The 23,684-nt window shown below is 36.8% G+C and overlaps 3 protein-coding genes across 7 annotated transcripts in view; 1 reads left to right on the top strand and 2 right to left on the bottom strand.

Annotated features, from left to right (window-relative positions):
* The first annotated feature begins 2,142 nt into the window (after window positions 1–2,142).
* LOC137032566 (serine/threonine-protein kinase SIK1-like) lies at window positions 2,143–11,488 on the top strand. 4 transcript variants are annotated; one of them, XM_067404350.1, is made up of 14 exons: window positions 2,143–2,234; window positions 2,315–2,360; window positions 2,541–2,582; window positions 2,693–2,848; window positions 3,062–3,178; window positions 3,775–3,838; window positions 3,952–3,996; window positions 7,030–7,154; window positions 7,270–7,393; window positions 7,512–7,735; window positions 9,366–9,720; window positions 9,845–10,117; window positions 10,209–10,413; window positions 10,999–11,488. In XM_067404350.1, the coding sequence occupies exons 3-14, from the start codon at window positions 2,565–2,567 to the stop codon at window positions 11,294–11,296; spliced, it is 2,004 nt and encodes a 667-aa protein (XP_067260451.1). In that variant the 5' UTR covers window positions 2,143–2,234; window positions 2,315–2,360; window positions 2,541–2,564; the 3' UTR covers window positions 11,297–11,488. The 4 variants fall into 4 exon arrangements, with proteins under 4 accessions (XP_067260451.1, XP_067260447.1, XP_067260450.1 ...); XM_067404346.1 differs by having other exon boundaries at window positions 3,952–4,113; XM_067404349.1 differs by having other exon boundaries at window positions 2,188–2,234; window positions 2,541–2,587; window positions 3,952–4,113.
* Window positions 11,489–12,315: 827 nt separating this feature from the next.
* On the bottom strand, window positions 12,316–21,153 carry cryaa (crystallin, alpha A). Its single transcript, XM_067404351.1, has 4 exons — window positions 21,087–21,153; window positions 20,568–20,984; window positions 19,684–19,806; window positions 12,316–13,212 (listed from the first exon to the last, which is right to left on the bottom strand). Exons 2-4 carry the CDS (start codon window positions 20,757–20,759, stop codon window positions 13,006–13,008), a joined length of 522 nt encoding a protein of 173 aa, XP_067260452.1. The 5' UTR covers window positions 20,760–20,984; window positions 21,087–21,153; the 3' UTR covers window positions 12,316–13,005.
* Window positions 21,154–21,912: 759 nt separating this feature from the next.
* The window catches only part of cbsa (cystathionine beta-synthase a), a 28,213-nt gene continuing 26,441 nt past the window's right edge, over window positions 21,913–23,684 (bottom strand). For both annotated transcript variants that reach the window (XM_067403388.1, XM_067403389.1), the window contains one exon: window positions 21,913–23,549. The gene's annotated coding sequence lies outside the window, so the exon portion shown is untranslated. The remainder of the gene's footprint in view (window positions 23,550–23,684) is intronic.

The following is a 23,684-nucleotide window of genomic DNA, read 5'->3' as shown; positions in this document are numbered from 1 at the left end:
TTCTTCCTTTTTAGATAGGGGTAGGCTACTACGAACTTCGTCATTTTATCGCATTTTTAGATGTTTAGATTTTAGATGTTTTGTCACGCAAAAGCCTGCAGGTAACAGTATATATATATTTTATTTATTTATTATTATTTTTTTTTCAGTATCCATGAAATTTCCGTTAAATAGTTTCAAGTTAGGCCCCCAAGCACTAAACAAAGCCTCTTTGCTCAATGTTGTAACATGTTGTAAATAGAAACCTTTGAGTGCAAATACAGATATCCACTGGATAGCTTGCCAAATCTGTTTCGCCAATATGCTATTCTGGAGAAAACTGATCCTAGACCTGCAGTTATGGGCTTTTCCCTCTAAAAGTAATCAGAAGCAGCAGGGGAAGGCAAAGCCTTTTTTAGCCTTACACACACTCCGCCTGTGCTTGCACCTGTTTTATTTTATATTTTTGTAGTTCTTTTTACTTTTGTATAAAAGATAAATAACAATTAATTTGTTTTTAGGTATTTTATTTTTTGATATCTATTTTGTGGAAGTCCCACAAATCATTTTATTCTCCGGCAACCCGCACACAATATGAGTGTCTTACCGCCCGCAATGTCCAATTTTAGTGCACAAAAGTGACTAGTTCATTGGGGGACACCCAACAGTTTTCTACTTGCGTCAAATTTTTCCTGCCCCTGTGAGGTGTATGAAGTCACTCCCATGCCCAAGTAAGAGTCCACCCAGTAAATCCAAAAAAAAAAAAAAGTGGTACTGTGTTCACTCATATAAGCAGATGTACTTGAATTACTTGAATTACAGTTCTTCTGTACTCTGAATCATTTGAGCAATGGAGTTGTGAAAATTGTTTTCTTCTTAAAATCTATTTTTATTGTGCTAGACTTCTAAATGTATTAAATATATCACTTTGCTGTTGTCTTCTAAAGTTGTATCAACTAAGTTAATAACTAAACACTGCTATATAAATAAGCAACTGTTTGTCAAAACTGTCACCCATAAGATTTCATTACATTTTGAAAGACTTTTGATTTTCATAATTTTATTGATTTTAGCACATAGTGACAGAATATATTAGTTAATTGTAGTATAAATTAAATTTTGACAATTAGTAAATTAATTTAAATGGGATAAAAAAGAGAATATTTTGATCATCAGAACTGACACATTTACTGTCAACTGTTTCACTTTTTTACATATATATTTAAATTATTTTATTGCTGCTTCTCACAACTAGTTAACTACATTTTTAGTTTGTACAGCAACTGTACTACAAGTGAACTTAGGTATACAACTATGTACTATAGTTTAGTTAAATACTTGTAGCACATTTTTTAGTTTATGAAAGTAAATTTTGAAGTATAAACTACTAGTTTAGTAGTTTTAGGCTACATTAAATTTTCTTTAAGTGAACTTAACATTAGTTTACTATTTATATATTTTGCACTTATTTTGTGTTAAGTATACTGTTCCTATTTAGTTGTTAATTTTTATACTTGTACTTTAAGTAAATTTGTTGTAAATTCCTATGTACACTAGTAAGTCAGAAAAGAGCTGTGGTGATGTCATTAATACCATACACTCCAATAACCTTTTTGAGATCACAAGAGAAGTGGCATGTGACTGAGAGCAACGTTGTAGATTATATGACCAAAAACTGATTTTCAAAACACTGAAATGTACTTAAGTGTAATGTTAAATATATTTCTAAGTACATAAAGTATATTTCTGAGAAGTACATAAAAAAGTAGACTGCAAGTAGGCTATACTTTATCTTTAGTTTATAAGAAGTGCACTAGCACACTTGAATAAACTTTTTTGTAAGGGCGTAGGTATCATGGCGTAGTCTGAAACTCTCAGTAAATAGGGCAGATTAGGGAGAAGGCTAATTATTTTGACAAATAATTGAGCACTGAACTAGTAGACTACTTTGTAAACACTTCCCTAGGAGGGACGATAGTGTTACACCCCGTTAATCGAAGTAACTGTCTGGCAACTTGCAATCCAGTGCACAACGCATGCTGTGTTAAGTTGCTGGGCAACATGAAATTTCGTATCAGCTCTCTGACGCAAAAGTGACGTTAATAAAGTAAGAATGAGTTTGCAATGGTATGTTTGCATGAGGCGGAGGCTGAACCGATCTCACCGACCCGAACTCTGGAGGGAATATGCATGGTCGAAACGTGTACCGGTTGTTGGAGAGATGACAGCGCGAGACGACTACTCCAACTGACTAGGTTACTCGTGAGATAAACAAGAAAATGATTCAATTATTAATTTAATCAAAAGGTTTACTGATTTCATTGTTTATTTTTAGCATACGAAGATAACTTAAAAATGGATTAATCTTGGAGCTCCAAGAGGTAATTAATTCAGCCAAAAGGAATCACGTTTTTCTTTCTGGCTGTGAATATGAAACAAAGAACAATTGTTATTTTCATTCATTATTATTATTATTATTATTATTATTATTATTATTATTATTATTTATCAACACATGAAATGCACGTTTTAAAAGCTAATTTGTCTGTTTGGTTTGGCAGTTCTCTATGATTGGCTACGCTTGAATGACGCACATTGTTCAGGTCAAGTATGTAAAGTAAACACTTTTTATTTCAGTATGTAATGCGTGTGATATAGCTATACTTAGGAAATGATGTGATAACAGTTTACCTGATCTTGATAACTGTTTCAGTCCTCCTTTATCACAATGGTGATTTTGTCGGAGGAAAAGGCAGCGAGGCAGTCCGGGAGACCACTGCAAGTGGGTTTCTACGAGATCATCAAGACATTAGGCAAAGGAAACTTTGCTGTGGTAAAATTAGCTAGACACAAAGTCACCCAAACAGAGGTATGTTGTGGTTTTTTGATATCATTTAACAAAGTCGTTTCACTTGTACAATTACATTACTTAGCATAAATTAAAAAGGGGATTATTGCTAATTTTATTTTATGCTAAAATACGTTTTTATTTATTTCAATTATTTTTTATCACAAGTGTAATAAATTTACCTCTGGAAACCTCTTTAATAAACAAGCGTATTCTCTGGATGTACTTTAACAGGTTGCCATTAAAATCATTGATAAAACTCGACTGGATGAATCTGATTTAGAGAAGATTAACCGGGAGGTTCAGATTATGAAGCTTTTGAAGCACCCATACATAATCAAGCTTTACCAGGTAGGCTTGTGTTTTTCAGTCATTGGGTTGATTACAACACAAAGTGTTGATAGACCTTCGTCAGTTATCCATGTTTACTTCAGTTAAATTAGAGTTAAATATTTCTTATATTTTCCTAAATCTCAACTGCTGATATCTACCAGCTAATATCTGTATAACCTTTGACTTTTCACTTCACTAAGCTGGCTGAAAGCCAGTTTACAGTGAGTTTATTCTAATGCACCATGACTTTCCCATGGCTGCTCTCTCAGGAGTATGTGGAAGGGGGAAAATAATGACCTCACAATGGAAAGTTCATGATACAACTGCTTTCTCAATAATTATTTAATATTGCTGTTCCAAGTCCATATAGATGCATGACATTGTAAGAAAGCAAAACAGAAAGAAAAAGAAAAACAATGAGCCATGTTCTAAAAAAACACACCAAAAAAACAAACAAACACGTGTACTGCCTACTGTGGCATGACTCCAAGATCTACCTTTAATTTTGATTCATCATTTTATTTATAAAAATCTATATCAAATAAAAAAATGCATTTAATGACTTTTTTATGGTTGCTTGTTACTAGTGTGAAGAATTTGTGTGTATCACGTAGGTTATGGAGACCAAAGACATGCTGTATATTGTGACAGAGTATGCAAAAAATGGAGAGATGTTTGGTGAGCCTGAAGAAAATATTTTAATTACCTACAAATCTGTATTTTTTTAGGCTCTTTATGTCATTGCCTTTCATGCTGGTAACTTATACTGCTATTATCTTTCTCTTTCAAAGATTATCTTACCTCAGTTGGTCATCTAAGTGAAGCAGAAGCTCGTAGTAAGTTCTGGCAACTCCTTGATGCTGTAGAATATTGTCACAACCATCACATTGTACACAGAGACCTGAAAGCAGAAAATTTACTCCTGGACAGTAACATGAATATAAAACTGGCAGGTAAGAAAAAAAATGAGTCAATGAGTTGTGGCATTTTCACCACAGCCAATAACTATATGTTGGTGTATATGGTAACCAAGGAGACGACCATATCATGGAAAAGCGAGTTGAAAGTGATGAGTGATGAAAATACAGTAGATATCAGCCATTTCCAAATTAAAGCTGTAATTTTATCAAAAATATGCAAAATGTGTTAAAAAAGTAATTAAAGAGTTAGTTCGCCCAAAAATGAAAATTATGTCATTAATGACTCACCCTCATGTCGTTCCAAACCCGTAAGACCGTAATCTTCGGAATACAGTTTAAGATATTTTAGATTTATTCTGAGAGCTTTCTGTCCCTCCATTGAAAATGTATGTAAGGTAGACTGTCCATGTCCAGAAAGGTAATAAAAATGTCATCAAAGTAATCCATGTGACATCAGTAGGTTAGTTAGAAGTTTTTGAAGCATCGAAAATACATTTTGGTCCAAAAATAATAAAAACTACGACTTTATTCAGCATTGTATTCTAACTAACCTACTGATGTCACATGGACTACTTTGATGATGTTTTTATTACCTTTCTGGACATGGACAGTATACCGTACAAAAACTTTCAATGGAGGGACAGAAAGCTCTTGGACTAAATCTAAAATATCTTAAACTGTGTTCCGAAGATGAACGGAGGTCTTATGGGTTTGGAACGACATGAGGGTGAGTCATTAATGACATCATTTTCATTTCAGTCAGGACCACTTAAGTAGGGGTGTAACGGTACACAAAACTCACGGTTCGGTACGTACCTCGGTTTTGAAGTCACGGTTCGGTACAGTTTTCGGTACAGCAGGTGGAGAGAAAACTAAACATAAAATTGCTTTTTTTTATTATTAAACAGAGGTTTACTGAACAAATTGTGTTTTTGTCTTTAAATATATTAAATTAAATTAAAACTAAAAGTTTCTTACGGATTAAAAAAAAGGATCTCTGCTAATGCTATAAACTATGTAGGGAGCCCTAACTTGAAAGAAGCCCAAACTATTAGCCTAAATTCAATTGCTTTTTATTTTTAGATAAAATAATCAACACTCAAATAACAAATTGTATGCAAACCTGTAAGCTGCACCTAAGGCAGTTTTTGCATTAACTTCTAAATATTTTTACTCCAATTCGTTGTTGAAATATAATCATTTCTACACAGTGGCTGTTATTTTAACATCAGATTTATTTAAACATACATTAAATAGCCTAATCAGGATATCACTAAAAGATTTAAGTAAAATAATGAATATATTGGCTAATACAGTGCATATATTAAGCGAAAGAGTTCATTTCTCTAGCGAACTAACAAGCTGTGAACACTGAATGGCTTTTCTGAGGTAAATGCATCATGACATATTGTTGAATACGGAAGCTTTCATTGATGTCTTTCCACCGTTGAAACACTGAATGAGCGATTACATGAGATATGACCGTTTCAGTAAATTGTACTGAATCTTGCAACATACCTTCAGATGTTCTTTCATGTTTATTCTGTAACTAGTATTAAGGAGGAAGAGATGAACACATTCACTTGCGCTTCGCGCTCGCGCTGCCGGTTGAACTGAGGCGCCTGTACAGTGATCTGTCACCCCACATCAAAGTACGTCAAAATGGCATTTTCTGTTTAAACTTCATGATTTCGTGGACAGAATTTGAAGGATGACACTTTGTTTCTTATCGAAAGTAACAAAACGCAGAGCTTATTGCGGTTATTGGTGGTGAATATTGGTTGCAATGTAATGCTTCGGTACACAGGTGCACCGTACTGAAAGTCCTGTACCGAAACGGTTCGGTACAAATACGTGTACCGTTACACCCCTACACTTAAGTCAAAAATCACAAGAGACAAAATTTAGTCAATTTTTTATTGGCATATTTGCTAAAGTTACAATGTGTGTAATTGAACGGTATGACTCTGTTCTAAATTCCCCGTCCTTTCATGAGCTCCATGAAAGCCAAGACCGGGAACAGCAGCAGCTTCTGGGGACAACCTCCCATTTTTTAACTGGGAGAGCAGCAGAAAATCCCCCTATTGAGAACAGAGCATGCATCAGTGACAACAGAATGACACTGATTAAGTTATACACAAGATTATGGAGGAGGTGGGTTGCAAGCAGCGTGCAGTGGAAGCAGCCAAGCAGGCAGAGAGACGGAAGCTGCGTTTAAGTAATGCGCCTTATTTTAGAGTTGCCAATGGAGTCCATAGAAATTGGATCAGCTGATATGAGTGGGGTTGGAATTTGAGAATCAGCTGATAGCGGAGCTTGACTACGAGGCCTGCCTGAACTAACGCTGACGCTTCATTTTTGGGTGAACAATTAACCATTTAACTGTGTCTTTGGGAATGCAAACTATGGCTGACAATTTATCCCAAAAATGTTTAGTGTCATGTACAGATTACACTAATGCAGTGGTTCTCAATCCTGTTCCTTCACCCCCCATCTCACATAAGTAAGATTTCAATATACAAAAGGAGCGTACATATTCAGTTCAAAGGGCACCACTAATGCCATTAGCATCAATACATCACTTAACGAACCAGGTTTGAGAACCACTGCACTAATGAGAGTGTGAAAATTGTTGTGAGAGACCATACGGTGATGATATACGGCCCGCCCCACGGTGCAACTTTTTGAGCAATGTTGCCGGGTAGTGTCACCGAGCAATGATGCTTTGGCACTTTCCCATTGAAAATGGGCAACAAATTTCTATCTGGATAGTACTTTAGATCGAAATTCTCAATAGGAAAGTGCCCAAGCATCATCGTTCGGCAACACTGCCCAGCAATATTGCTCAAAAAGTTGTCCCGTGTATCATCACCTTTATTGTTACTAAAAGTGCCCATATTTAGATACACCTAAAGGCAAATGTACTGTATATATTTTGTATTTCTTTAGACTTTGGTTTTGGGAACTTTTATCTGCCTGGTAAATCTTTGTCTACCTGGTGTGGGAGTCCTCCCTATGCCGCCCCAGAAGTCTTTGAGGGAAAGAAATATGAGGGACCACCCTTGGATATCTGGGTAAGATTTTGTATAATCAGCTTTTGTATAACTGTTCTGACCCTCCTCCAATTTCCAGAATGTTCTCTTTGACATTAAGGAAACATCTGAATTGTGTCTCCCTACTGCTTCTTAGAGTCTGGGAGTATTGTTGTATGTATTGGTTTGTGGCACACTACCTTTTGACGGCACCACTCTCCTTGCCTTAAGAAGAAGAGTCACTGATGGACGCTTCAGAGTGCCCTTCTTCATGTCACAGGGTATGCCTCAATATAAAAGGTTCCTCCTAACACCATTCTCATGGTCGTCTTACCTGTGTATTCATGAAATCTGGTGTCTTTAGCCCTTCTTTCATCCTTGCTGTCCATTGTTCCACAGACTGTGAAAGCCTTATACGGAGGATGTTGGCTGTTGACCCTGCCAAGAGATTCAGTGTGGCTCAAATCAAACAGCATCGTTGGATGCAGGCTGATCCCTCTGCTATCTGCCATTCCTCTTTTCCCTTTTCCTGCCTTGAGGCTCATCTCCAACAAGGGACTTACAATGAAGCAGTTCTGAGTATTATGCAGACAGTGGGCATTGACAGGAAGAGAACAATAGAGGTGAGGAGTCCAGAGATCAAGGCCTGTGTGGGAAAAAGCCAAAGGGATAGTTCACCCTAAAAAGAACATTCTGTCATCATTACTCACCTTCATGTTCTGTGGAACACAAAAGAAGATATTTTGAGGAATGCTGGTAACCAAATGGAAGTACTATTTACTTCCATTATATGGTGAAAAAAACACACTGAGACATTTCTTAAAATTTTCTTTTATGTACACAGGAAGAAAGTTATACAGGTTTGAAATGAAATGATGAAGGTGAGTAAATTATGATAGAACTGACTATTCCTTTAAGTTTAAATCAGGGGTCTTCAACCCTGCTCCTGGAGAGTTACCGGGTGTGTCTCAATCAGCTCCCTATTTTTCTCAGTCATGAATCAGTATATTGTGGACATTAATTCAGGCACTAGTAAGGACAGTAAGGACCCTGGCTCAGCACACATTGGGACACTGATGACTCTGTTTCCGGCGACATGACAGTGTCATCATTGTACAACATCATTACTGGTATTTATGAACAACAGAACTGATATCTTTTTGACATAATTTTTTTATGTTATTTAAAGTACATTATGATAAATACTTAGCTTGTTACATATATGTGCAAAATTTCGTCCATAAATAAATTCTAAATGTTAGCTAGATTATGTTCATTACCTGCCTAGAGATATATGTTTATGCTGAAATATAATTAAATTATGTTTTTTTTTTTTGTTTTTTTACATGTATCACGTCATTATGTGCAGTGAATTTGCTCACGTGATTTATGTTCTGTGCTTCAGAACTTCTGTTAAGGAAACATAGTGAGCATCGATGCCCTGGTAGGATTTTGCGATACAATGGCAGACTCCCTGATCAGTGCCCTGCGTACTGAACTAGGGTACTGATTGAGACACACTCATCATCCAGCAGAGTTCAGCTCCAACCCTTATCAAACACACCTGAAGAATCTGAAGAATTCTCTAGCCATTGAGTGTACATCAGTTGTACACCCGTTACTGTGTTGCATTATGGGATTGAATGAGTGCACACGATAACATCAGCTATGGTTTCGGACACCACTACAAATGGCTGTCCCCTCAAATAGTGCCCTGTTTAAGGGTATAGAGGTGATTTTCGACACAGCCCTGGTCTAAATGATAACCCAGACTTATTTACAAAAGCACAGAAAGATCTGAGGAATATCCTCTTGAAAATTTCAGAAAATTCTGTTTAACATGCCATTAAAACAATTCTAATTCCTAAATGTTTCTGGCTGCACTTCAATATCAGTCTGACTAAAACAATATTTTGTCTTTGTAAAATATCATGTAACGTTTTAGTACCAGTCTGATTTTTGTGAAGTCAGACTCAGAGACCTTGATAAGCTTGGCTTTGTCCTGCATGCATACACATTAATTGGACTAAAATACCTCGGCGTTGTGCATTTGCTCTGAAGACAGTTATGACGTGATGCATGTATTTAATTCTTCAAATATTGGGTTACACATTTATTGTGTCATTTGTACTGGGACAGACAGATGAAGACTGTAGCTGGACACTATACAGTAGCTTGATTATAATATGTATACGCTTGTAAATGTACTTACCGTGAATCACTTTATTGACTAAAACATGCCTCTGTATTCAGTCTCTTCAGAACAGTAGCTTCAACCACTTTTCTGCTATCTACTGCCTGCTGTTAGAAAGAGTGATGAAGCGTCAAGCACTGCAACAAAACAAACTGGGAACTGAGTGGCTGAAAGTACCGGGGCAAAATCCTTCAGCAGTGTTGCCTCTGGAGGATGATCTTAGCACACTGGAGTACACATGCTCAGCTTCTGCTACCTGCCAGCTAGAGACTACAGGATATCAAGAGTCACAGCCTGGGGATCTAAAAAAGGAGGAGGAGGACAATCAACCAACGATCAATCCTTCTGTGGGGTCCAGAAAGTCACAGAGACACACTCCCTCAGATGCCTCACATAACTTTTCCTGCTTACCAAGTAAGGGATAGATATTTTCATTCATTATGATTAGTCCATTTATGCTGGCCAAACAAACTGTGACACATTGATATTAAATTTTGTCTGGCTCTATTTTATTAGTATTCCCTGTCTTTTTCTTCAGGTATAGTCATAGATCATGTAGATGGGGCCACCTCAAACTGCTGCCTCAGGTCCTCTTCCTCTGCTTCTGCTAGTTCTTCTTTCACTGCCCTCTGTACCCCATTAGAGATGGGCACTGGAACCAATGGCCGCATGACTCAGGGATTACATCCATGTTCACAGATATTAGTAGGGAATTCCAGCACTCACTCATCCACCCTTGGGCACCAGAGTTGTCTGCCCTTACCCAGCTTTCAGGAGGGAAGGAGATCTTCAGATACCTCTCTTATACAAGGTCAGGGAAACAGTACATTGTGCACATAGCAAATTCTATCATTGTAAAAGTAAACAACATAAATTAAACAATATTTCCTCTTTTTATTAAGGTGTGAAGGCTTTCCCAACTCATTTGAGAAAGAATGTCTGTATTAAGGGCCAGAGTTGGAATAAACTTGAGGGGCCTGTGCGACACATGTGGATCCTAGATGACAGTGCCCAAAGCGGTAGTACATTGGCGGTTTTAACAAGCCTTCCATGCTCTCGAGTGAAGCTCCACAATGGTGTCCAGGAGAATTTTTTAGAAAATAAAAGGTGAAAATAATTAATTGATTAATGATTTACAAAAAGAGAAGTGATTAATTGCATTGGATTCTAATTTTAATTGTATAGTAGTGTTATTCAGTATTACATTTGAAGTTAATATCATTAGCAATGAGTAATATATATAAATATACTTAAATGCGTGACATACAAGTTTCAGTAGAAATCAAAATCATATTTTAGTTTACCACAAATGCTTGTCAGTACATTCAGCAGTACACTTATATTTCAAAGACGATAGAATTATGAAAAGATATAAAGATGTACTTAAGTCCTTCTTAAGTGAGTCAAAAAAAGCACTATTAAGTTCAACTAATTGCGTTTAATATAAATGTAAACTATAATACATTTTCCTATCATTGGAAATAATATGAAATTAAGTGTCCAAAAACATTATATTCAGTTTGCACTTAAGTATTCTTTTAAAGTAGATTATTTTTGTAATACTGTAAGTAGCTACCCTTTCAGTAAGTGTATTACTTTTTCTCAAGTGTACTTTCAGCTATTACAAATTTATTTGTAAATTTCAAACAGCTAAAATCAAATACTTATAACCTCTGTATCTTTGTATTTTAGGATGGTTCCCTTTCAGTGGCATCAGAGCCAGCAGCAGCTTCTCCCAGTGGCCTCTACTTCTTATGTTCAACTGAAAAAAAAAACAGGCCTGGATTCACAGAGCTTTTTCACTCAACCTCTTCCCCCACAGCATCAGAGAAATCCCATCAGTCACTCCGCCTGCTCGCAGAACCCTCTGCATTCTCAATTTTCTCTCTCCTCTTCTTCCTCCATTGTAGAACCAGACACAAAGCTTCTAGAGACTCGACTGCAGATAAGTCCACAATCTCAGTCTCTGCCTCAGGATCCCCCTCAGTGAAGTGACCCTGATTTTAATCATTAATAACGTATAATTTAGTATTTGCCACAATGGAGCAGTGCTTAAGAGCGACTGGACCTGACTAATAAACTCTCTAGATCTGGTTTAGCTAGATGTGTGTTTGTATAGAGGCAAATAGTTTTATTGAGACGTCATATTGCATGATCATGATTGTAGTTGCTTAGTTAATGTCCAGAAAGTGATATGTATGTGTGTGTGTATATATATATATATATATATATATATATTATTATACATTAATTAAACATTTTACTATGATGGATGTCTTGTTGTATTTGTTCCCAAAAGTATTAAGAATTGAAGACTACTTTAGTTGTGGTTCGTACTGTGATTTAGTTAGAACATGACATTTATTATGCAGAAATTTATTGTTTTTAATAGTGGAATACTAATTCATGTATGGGGCTATGAGTCTACTTATACATCTGTCTGTGATGTCTTCATATTTGTTTTCCCCAAATCAGATTTTCAAATGTTTTATCACTTATTTTTTTTAAAAAAAGTATGCTTGCATTATTTGCCTGCATATTACCAGTTCATTAAAAAGTGGTAACCTGCCGTGGTATCTAAATTATCCTCAAGTTATTTTAGATAAGATTAGTTACCATTTATAGGTTACCATGCATGTTCTATATTTAAAGATTTATTCTACTGGCAACACAGTTTTACACTAAAAACATTTTTTTTACTGTAGTCCCAATTGAAGGAATCCAGTAGTCAATAGAAAATCAATCAGTAGCTCTTATGACAAAGAGCTGATGGCAAAGGGTTTAAGAGAGAGAAAGAACATTTTGGATCCTTTCTCGCCAGTTCATTAAGAATGTGAAGTTATTTACATATATTATGCGTCATTCAACTTCTCCACAATAGTACAATTCTAAATCGGCTAGTCAAAGGCTAGACATTTACTTACTATTTATGTATAGTGTGACTTGTATTATATAGCATAAAAAAAAGACAAACATGGTATGTCTAATGGTTAATGGTACAACTTTATTTTTTTAATCACTTGGGAGTCTGTAATCAGTAGAACAGGGCTAAAACCTACAAAACAGGAAAGAGTCAATGACAAGAGAGATCTAGAAAAGAGGTCTTGACACAGGAAAGAGAGGAAGCGGAGGTCTGACTGGTGCCAGTGATGGAATCTCTCTCGGATCAGAAATCTTCAAACAGGGCGATTTTAACCAAGCTCTCCACCTCCCCTTGTTAACCTTCCTCAGAGCATTTAGTTCTCCAATTGATCCTATACAGTAAAGGATTATGCTTTTAAATAATAATTACTCTCCTAATATATCGCCAGTGTGACAATGACTGCTTGTCGCGTAACATCTGACTAGAGAGAAGGGTAGAGGGTTGAGTGAAGAAACCTTTTCACCTCTTTCTTTAAGACCCCCAGCCAATCATCCTGATCCATTCCCTGTGTGAGTAGCATGTAATGAAAAAAATGAAAACAATCATAGTGGATTATGGAGATTTTTAGCTAGTGTAGTCTAATGAAAGAAGGTATTAGGTCAGATATACACTGACACCCTTTGAAGTGGAAGTGGGAGGAAGGGCTTGTTTAATTTGAAACAAATAAAGGATTTGTTTAAATCCACCTTTAGATGCCCTCTGAAATTAAAGCCTAGACCCCCTGTGAGCCCCACTCACACCTCCAAACCACCACCTGGCTGTGGGGTGCGGCCCGTCTAGGAGGAGGAGCCTGAGTTGCTCTTGTCCTCGCGGGTAACAGGAATGGTGCGGTCTCCATGGCCAGCGTCTATGCCACCAGTCTTGGGTCCACAAAGAGTGAGCAGGCCATCAGCAGACAGTGTGCAGGTGATGGCAGACTGGTCCACATTGGAAGGCAGACGGTAGCGACGGTGGAATTCACGGGAGATGTAGCCGTGATCATCCTGAGGAGTCAACCAACAGAAACAGAGAAAAATGTCAGAAAAGGCCACCATATTCATAAACCCATCATGCACAGATATTATTAACACTTTACCTCATTAGAGATGACCTGAGTAAACATGTATTACTATGTGTGAAGAGGTGCCTGTTCTGTTGGAGTAAAGCTGTATTCATTTGAGTTTAAATGATTAGAGATATTTCCAGGAAAGACTTAAAATTGGACCATGAGGATATATATATTGTCAGGGTTCTGTCACTTCAGTCTTGTTTATTTCTTGGTTTTGTGACAGAGCTCTGACACTCCCGTTCTTGTCGTGTTTTTGTGTGAGCGTACGGTCTCGAGTGTTCTCGGGGCTGTGCGCTCTCTTGTCTGCGTGCCTTGTTTCATGTTGGGAGCGTGGCGTTCGGATCCCGGCACTCGTGTCTAGTTTGGTTTCGGTTTCGTGTTGGGATTCGGACACTCGCGCTCCCAGTCCTGTCTTTATTGTGAGCGCACGGTTTGTGTGTACTTTCACTTGCCGTGCGCTCTTGTCTCATGTTTTGTGTAGCACGCGGTAATTTCCATCTGCCGCGTGCTTTCATGTTGTGTTTTTGTCTTGTGTTGTGTTAGCACGCAGTCTGTGTTTCACGGGCTGCATGCTTCCATGTTGTCTTGTTTTGTGTGAACACGTGGCTTATGAGTTTTCATAGTCACGTGTTCATGTCTCGTCTTGTGTAAGCACATGGCTTGTGATTTGTCTTCAATGGCTTGTCATGTTTCTTTGTGCCATGTGCTCTCATGTCTATTGTCTTGACCCCGCCCACGTTGTTACCTGATTATTGGTTGATTTGCCCCACCTGTCCTCCCTCATTTCCTGCCTTGTTTGCTCTCCTATTTATTCTCCTTGTGTTTGCAGTCCTGTGCTGGTTCGTTGTCGTTCTTTATCGTATGTTTTCCTCTTGTAGTCAAGTCAAGTCAAGCCTAGTCAAGTTTTTGTCATGTCTGTTTTCCCCCACGGGGTAGTTTTTGTTGTTGTATTTTGTTTTATTTTGTATTATAAATAAAGCCCTTCTCTTCTTCCTGCAATTGAGTCCTCGCTCCTTCCACCACCCACCCAACCTGACATACACACATATATATATATATATATATATATATATATATAATCCTCATGTATATATATGTTCAACAAGCACTACTGAAACAGTAGTCACCAGACTTTACCGTCTGCTGTTGATTAGGTCAGACAGAACAACAGCTTTAGGGTTAAGGCATTGTAGCACACACTCCACCAGAAAGGCCTTGAAAAGATTACCCACAAGCCATTTACTGGCTTTTGGGACTCCAAATAGGGTGGCAGGCTATGACGCAGAAGTGATGTCAATCTGACACAAGCATTCTGAGAGATCTGCTCACTTTTTCCTCATCTGTGCCTCCCTTAAGGCTTCTAAAACATGAATAAACCCACCATGCTGAAAAACTGGCTATGGGGATGGGAGGATGGAGATAAAAATAGAAAAGGAACTGAAAAAAACACATCTGGGAAAGAAAAGGGGAGGAGAAGAGGTGGAAAAACAGAGTGATACAAACATGAATGTGCTTGGAATGGCTGATGCTTTCAAATAATGATCTCATAAAAGCTGAAATAATCCAAGATTTCATATTATATACATATTTATTACATATAAAAATTTAACTTGCTCCATTACTTTTAAATTATTTATTTTGCTTTAAACCATTTTACTAGAACTGCATTAGTCTGCCTCAGTATGACTTATTTATTTTGGACAATGTGATTTCATGAAATCATGAATTATTTTCCCCCATGCATTAACGTCTGAGAATAGTTCATAAGTCAATAGTTTAATTACACTCACTCCTATAGTTGTTCCAGATGTTGATCCAGATGTTATGTTATACATATAATGCTAGTTGCGATTTTTAGAGAGCAGTCTTATTTTTTGACAAATTCTGACTGATCCACTGACAATTTGTAGAATTTATTATTGGCTACTGCATATGCACTATTTAATTCTTCCAGACTGTTGAACACACACATACATAGGCACTAGCATGGGCGACATTTGACTCTCGAGTTAAGGGGGGCAAGAATGTTTTTATTTTTTATTTTTTTGCAGGTAGCCTAAACATCTTTTTGTAGGCCTACCTGCATCAGCAAATTATTCGCGGAAGTTTTAAGCAAACAAGTTTAAGTTTGCTTGTTCTTTTTTTAACTTATTTATTTAATAATTCACTTAATTGTATTATCACGGGAAATGACGCGGACGATATCTGGAATCAGAGTTCATCATTTTGCGAGCAACTGATGATAAAGAAAAATGTCACGTCGCAATATTGATAATAGGTATTACGATTTTAAACCATGAAGCCGAGCCAGTTGATATCACACAAACAATGAGCAAACTTTGCGTGAGAGTTATGCGGATGAAGTCTCACTAGAGAACAGTAGCGGCTCCTTGCCATAAATATACACTCTTAGAAAAAAAGGTTCTTTGGGGTTCTACATAGAACCCTAGGGTTCTTTAACCAACTTTATAGAACCCTTTCTGCCAAAAAGGTTCTATATAAGGAGAAAGAACCAAAGGGTTCTTTGGGCTAAATGTGCTTTATATACATTATTAGTGCTTTATTTAAATTATTACACAATTGAACATTATATTTGCGTTTTTACTTCAATTTTACTTAGGCACACCTTTCATTCTGAAGAAAACAAACTTATATACATTTTCAAGTTTAATAGGTTTATTAGAAAATAATAATTGCCGCATTATCCTGTAATGAAAAAAAAAAATCTAATTGTTTCTGGATCTAGGCGCTAGGGGCAGAATTCTGCCATCTGCTGGTTAAAGAAAATCCTGTAGGAATGACTTAGATTCTGAAAGTCAATTCTTACAACTCAACCCTCCAAACAAATGCATTAAATGATCTTCGACATAAACAGCAAATAACTTGCATGCGTATGCGCTGATCAGTTCTGAACTGTCTGCACGCGCAGTGTCGGATTTCAGCCGCGCGAGTCGTGCGCGAGTAATTAGAATGCGCGTGAACGCAGCATTTTAAACTTCAACCGTTACGGACGTCCGTTTGAGCTCAGCGCTCGAGAGGACGACGATTAAATTGGTAAGTGAGAAAATAATATCTCTTACGTTATTTTAATGACATTTGCCTAAATTCCTGATATTTTTACACACCTTACATGGTTTTTTTTTTTTTTTCAAGAATCAAAAAGAAAAAATGTGGTTTACGGTGCTGTCGGGGCCTGCGCTATTCTCCGCCAGGAGGTTTGTCATTTCTTAAATGAATTCCTAAAATCTCTGTTAAAAAACGGTTGCGGGCTGTTCAATAAAGGTGGCGAGAGTTCATGTTATATCCTAATACACTTTTCTTTGTACTGTAGATTGTATTAGAAAACGATGTTTCAGGAGCAGTCAAATCATTGTACACCCAGACTGTTATAAACATGAATTCAAGAGAAACCCCGAAGAACAAAGAGAGGAGCTGATGAAAATGTTTCTTCTGTGGATATAGCTGTGAGTATTTGGTGTTTGCAGTTATAGCACACTTTTTTTTCTGAATTAATTGAAGGCCTAATTTATGCTAAACACTGTATTTGGTTCTTGAAGATGCATTAGGAAGATGAAGAAAAGACCTTCAACTGCAAACCAATGACACAAAAATGTACATTATTTTTACTCACAGTACCAACTTTGGGAAACCTGTAAATCTGCTAAACTGAAGTGGCTTATATTTGTTTTCTATTTTCCATGTTTAATGCAATAATTAATAATAATAAATAAATATTTCTGTTTGCACTCTCACTGCAGAAATGGACTCTGGAGTGCAGCATTACTTCAATAAGATGAAAATAACACACCTGTATGATTCAAGTAAGTTTTAAGATGTAATTGTGAGAGATTCCTTTCTGTTTTCTGTTGTACTGTACTCTCCATAAGTCTAATAAATGTTTTTCTGACCTGCATCTCCATCTTAGGATGTCAAGCCCCCTGAACGCAAAGAGAGTCTGCATCAAAATGGACGTGCCCCTAATTGAAAACACAGAGATGTCAAAAGTATCTGTTGGCTGTCTACTTTTTGTTCAATATGGAGCATCCAAATGCCAGTTTCTTTCATTCAGCACTATTTAGCCCTTCTCAGTACTGAATTTGCTGCCATGGGTCATTTGTTTTTATTGTTTAAATGCTTATCTGAATGTTAAGTTATCATTTAACGTTCATGAATTTAAAAAAAAAATCTACTAGCTAGTCTTTTAGTTCATTTTTTTAGAAACATTTATTTATGTTAAGTCTACTAACTATCGCTCTATGAATTGCATTGTTTTATATTGCTTGTGTCATTGTAAATGCTAATAAAAATGTCTTAAATGATTACATATTATTTTGTTGTGTTATGCCTATAGGTATTTAAGTTTTTCTAGTGATAAAGTAATATATAATAAATTATATAAATTATATAATTCATAAGATTTAATTAAAATAAATTAAAAACTAAATCAATAAAATGAACCCTTTTATATAAAAGGTTCTATATAGAACCTTTTTTCCTGGCAATAAAGAACCCTAAAGGGTTCTTTTCATTGAACCCTTAAAAAGGGTTCTGTATAGAACCTTTTAGGGGTTCCAAATACGTAGCGCCTGATAGAACCTTTTAAGGTTCTATATAGAACCTTTTCTTCTAAGAGTGTAGGTAGGGCAGATTCTGGGTGTTAACTGTTAACGCTACTTTATTATAAACATTTTGCAAGCTTTATATTCTAATCGCTGAACACATCAGACACACTTTTGGCAGAATTCGAATGTCCTTGCGTTATTCAGACTGAGGGTGGCGCTCTAATGATGATTGACAGACTTTAGTACACACAACACACAAAATCTTTGAATTGTATTTATTGCTTTTGTTTTTAGAATATTGTTTTAGAATAGTTATGTAGGAATTCGAGAAATGAGCATGTTTAAATTAAAGGGTTTATACCCTCATTAATGTTATACGCTACTCCACATAGGAAGAACAGACATGCCAAACAGTTACTGACCTGATGCAGATACATATATGAAGCGGACTGATATCGTCTTGGTCTGGAGCGAGGTGTACGTGAGGTGTGTTTAACGTGGAAGCGGGGCAGCCAGAAATCTGCCACTATGGCTCTCTATGAGAGGGTGCTGCAATTCCATTTTTCACCACAGATTTACATAGGACAGTTGTGTGGCGCTGTAGAGCTGGGATGGGGCTTCCCCGCTTAGTATTATGAATACATGCCTGTCGAATCCATGCGCTACAATTTAATATATCCAGCTCACTTTATGACTTAAAGTAGTCTAGAAAATCTGAAAATTATTTGTTGCAGAATGCTGAACACATTTATAATGTATTATTAATTCAGTGTACATAGGGGTAGGCCTATATTTTAGGATTAATATTTTGGTAAGGCTCTGCCCCACCTGCCCATACAGAGCCGCGGCTGGTACAGAAACTGTAAGTAAAAACCATAGACTGTGGTAAAAACTGAGCTTTTGGCATCTGTCGGCGCATATCCTCTTAGAGACTATTAATTTATTTTCTTAATATTTCTCTTGTGGTCCATAGTGAGGAAAAAAATGTAAAATTTTACGAAAATAAACTAGTTGTTTTTTAAATGAGGAGTATCCAACTAATCTTTTATCCTCACTCACAGCGCATCGGTTATGCGGTGATGCGCTATGATATTGTGGGGAAAATTAATTACAATATTATCTGAATAATAAAAGTAGCATAATAATAATAAGAAGAATTTAATAGCCCTGCATGCACCGTCCGATATACGCCACTGTGAAGGGATAAACGGCGTTCGGGCACGGCATCAAAGCGATTAACTGTTTTATCCAAATCCACATGCATGGACCGTCCAATGTTCAGTACTGCATGTCTCCTGTATCTGATGTTTATCATGTGTTTTCAGAAACGTTTACTAGACGGTGGACTAGCTTTGACTCTCTGAATAGTGGCCGCGTTTTTTGTGACCACGGTCTTTCCGCGCTCACGGGCAAAGGACTCGGAGTAGGCTATCTTTGAAAAGCTCGCGCTCAACTGTGCGCGAGAAGGAGCGATGGAGCTGTAGCCTACCCGAGAAATTATATATATATATATATTAACCGCTCCAAATTGTAGTGGACGAGCTGACGGCTCACATCGGGAAAAATTATGCCCCCCCCCCCCCCCCCCCTAATGCCGCCCATGTATACTAGTATTATAGTGTTCATAGTTCACCGCACACTGAACATTTTGAATACAAGCTAAATAATTGTAAATGAAGCATTAAACTTTAGAGTTGGATTAAATAATGATTCACTACTACAACTACCAACTTTCTTTCACATTTGGATGGTTAATTTAATTTAATTGTGAGTTTCTAATTGCTAACCTCTTTTGAGGAGAGAAGAATACATTCCCTGTCCTGTCATAAGAGTTATGACCTCACCTGTCTTTCTCCATGCTTGCCCTGGATCTCCACATAGTCATCTGTCACCTTGACATTGAGCTCATCAGGAGAGAAGTGTTTCACATCCAGGTACACTGTGAATTTGTCTCTGTCAGACCTCACCTGGAAAAAAAATATGGTCAAGCAGTGGTTACATTGATGTGGTGTCAATTGCAGTTTCACAAGTTCACACTTACATATAATCAGATTTGGCACGCTGTCTAAAGGGGAGGGCTCCAAGATTGGAATTTGGCCCAAACCCAAAGTACTCCCCCGTATCCCCCCAGGAGCTGGGTTGGTGGAGGGATGCTGGAATATGAATATGAAAGGCCTTGTGTCTCTTAATAATTTCTCAGTACTTTAGCATGCCACTATGTAACTTAATTCCTCACTCGCTTGAGTCCGTAAGATATGGCACAATGTACCATATAAATATGAAGGGACTTTCTGCATTTATTTTTCACTGGTATTTTACCTGTATTTTGAATTATGCATTGTGTAGTGTTTTTGGGATGAAGGAAATGTCCGGAAAAGGTACTGGTAATTTTGTTGTAGAACATTATCCATTTTTCTACAGATTTTTTTGTATTCATCAGTTTTGTTCATTTCTAAATTTTAGCCTGATTCTGTTTTGGTCTTCTGTGAATATTTCCAGATTTTTTTTTTATTAGTCTTATTTGTTATTTAATTCCTGGAGTCTGTAAGGAAAAAGTCTTGAAATGTATTTTCAGGTAAGAAGTTTCAAGTTCACCATATACCTCACTTTGAGGTGATACTAATACTGTAAATTCTATATGATAATCAAACCTGTATTGGGCTTTTAGCATTAACAGTGGCATTATACAATTTAAAATCTTCTCAATTTGCAATAAAGCAATTCATACCTCAGAGATGCCTGAGTTGGAGGAGTCCAGGAAGTTGCGGAAGAGTGAGTGTCGATAGTAAGGGCTGATAGTTGAGGCAGCGAAGGGGAAGAGGTCATAGTCGAACAGGCCTTCTCCAAAGAACTGATCGAAGAGCCGGGTGGGGTAGCCCATGGTGCGTCTGATCCAGGGGTGTTGGATGGCAATATCCATAATGTCAGGCTTGGAAACTCTCAACTTCAATTAGCTAAAAGTGGACTAGCAAATCTCAGCGATTGAGCCTGACTGTGACTATTTGCTCCTGATGTTGAGGAAATTTTCGAAGGAGAAGATTGAGGACTGAAGGAGAGTAGGAGGCTTTTAGAAACTGGTACAGTAGACAAAGATCCCCAAATGATGTGTGCCGTGCTCAATGGAGAAAACCTCCTGGTTATATACCTGTGCTTCAGAAAGAGGGGCTTACAAGTGGATCCCTCTGGAATGGCATTATCTCATGGTGGGAACAGTGCTGTCAGCAGAATCGGTGGGGTGCACACTGACCTGAGAATGACAGTCTAGCCCTGAATGGCTCCCGGCAGTAGCCTGGTGGCCAGCTATCACCGGAAAATAAGTGCCTGCCAAAACAAACCAGACCAAACAGATGAAGTGGAGTGGCTGCAGAACTTTACTAATGGTGTGTTATGGCCACTTGATTCACCAGATGTTTCATCCTCAAAACTGAAGCTTCACTAAAAAAAGTTAATTTTAAAAGTTGTTATTCTGCAAAATTCTATGGAAACCAATGCTAAAATGTTACAGAACACAAATTACATAACATCCTGAAATGCATGTGCACTACAGTTAGTAAAGAGAGAGATTAGTGGAGGGAATGTAGTGAATGACTGCAATTCCCATGCTCTGCAGAATGAAACTAAACATGTTTTTAAACCTTCAAATAATAATGAAAAAAATCTTTAAAAAAAAAAAAAAAAATAGAACAGTTTATTGTACTGTTAGACAATATATTTTGTGTAATAAATAAAAAAAAATTTCTTGTAATAATTGGGTGCAGTTGCTGATATTTATATGGCCAAAAAGATAAAGTTCTTTAATGTAAATTAATGTTTATAACAGACTATTCACATAAAATCCAGTTGTCAGTCTATAACTCCCAATAATATATCTTAGAAAGATGATAATTAAAGCTTAGTTTTGTGAACAAAGCTCTTTATTAAGCAATACATGATTGAGAGATGTACAAATAAACATTCCTTAAATGCCTGGTGTATCATATTTGTATAACATTTATATATATATATATATATATATATATATATATATATATATATATATATATATATATATATATATATATATAAATGTATGGATAATCAAGTAAATCTAAGTTGCTTCAGTTCAGTGTTCATCTTGAAATAACACTAAGAATATAAAAGTTAAGAATTTCTCTGCAAAAAGTACCGTTTACAATTATGGTAAAAGGCGACAAAAGGCATGTAGCAGATTGTATACAACAGATTGTATTTTCATCAAGGATTCTTTTGACCATTGATAATTTAGAGGCCTTATAAATATATGTATCAAATATGATACCGCAGGCTTTATAGGGTTAAGCATTCAGAACCATGGGCAAACAAACAAGATGAATATCACATGCACTGCAAAACAGATCAAAATAAGAGCTGTTTGTGAAAATGGTTTGTGTCACTAGCTCATATCATTACTACAGTGAAGTGTCATTATATTTGATCTGGTCTCTACATGCATGAGTTTATGAGTGATTTCAGATTGAATAAACACTTCAAATTCAGATTTGTATGGATTATTTTTTACGCTCCTTTTTGGAGAAATATTTGGATCCCTTTGACGATGGACAAAAGAAGCTGAAACATTGTTTATAATATCTTCTTTTGTGTTATGCAGAAGAAGGAAAATCATACAAGTTTTCAGTGGCATGAGTCGTGAGTAAATGATGACAGAATTTTCATTTTTGGGCAAACTATTCCTTTCTGGATAATACTGTAGAGAAAATAGTAGTAAAAATTGAAATAATGCAAACTACACAAATTATTACATGATTTTGTGTTTATCATGGAAATGATTCAATACTGCATATAGTAAGTGCACTGACACACATATACATGTACAGTGGAATGGCTTAACAAAGGCTTTAGGTGTGGAATATTTAACTCATGTACTATCTGTCCGACCAGAGCAGCTTTGAACCCATAATTCTGATCCTAGATGTGATGACTTCCCCTCTGGTCTGTGGGGCAGCATTAGGGTAATCCCCAGGGGCTTTCACCTGGCACGCTGGTGAGGCTTAACTGTAAACCAGCAAGGCCCTGTTTCCATACCACATACTCAACAGCCTTGGCAAACAGAACCCAGCCATGGGAGGGGTGCATTGGCCAATGGAGTGAGGATGGGCAACCAGGCCACCGGATGGGTGGTTTAATCTTTGGCCAGGTTTCAGCTCAGTCAGCAGCTTTTGTCTGAAGCTTTTCTCAGTGGACTGTATCATGAACAGAACTATTACAAGAGCTTGAGGTGAAAGGATATTTTATGTCAGGCCTGGAGAGAAGATGCAAACATCTGTATCTTACATGCATCATATATCTTCAAAAAAAAAAAAAAAAAAAAATCAAGATGCTGTTTATGGCCTTCATCCATTGTTTGTTGATATATTCCAAACTCCAGCAAACCTGATTCATATGTTTTGGCTTTGCCCTTCACTTTAAAATTATTGGAACAATATTTTTGAAACTTTATCATTACAGTGGAAATAACTGAACTGAATGCTCTCATTGCTTTGTTCGGAGTTTGCCTTGCAGTACCAACCTTGTCAACTCTTAAACAAGATTCAATTGACTTTGTCACTCTGCTGGCTTGGAGACTAATATTGATGAATTAGAAGTCCAAAATGCCCCCTTCACATTCGCATTGGCTATCAGATGTTCATTATTTTATAGTTGCATGAAAAAGTATGGGAACCACTTGCAGAATCTGTGAAAATGTGAATAATTTTAATAAAATAACAGAGATCATACAAAAGGCTTTTTATTTTTTATTTAGTACTGTTCTGAGTAAGATATTTTACATAAAAGATGTTTACATATAATCCACAAGACAAATAGATGA

The sequence above is a fragment of the Chanodichthys erythropterus genome, chromosome 12 (genome assembly GCF_024489055.1).
Source record: "Chanodichthys erythropterus isolate Z2021 chromosome 12, ASM2448905v1, whole genome shotgun sequence".
Lineage (NCBI taxonomy): Eukaryota > Metazoa > Chordata > Actinopteri > Cypriniformes > Xenocyprididae > Chanodichthys > Chanodichthys erythropterus.
This window is presented reverse-complemented; position numbering and strand designations above follow the sequence as displayed.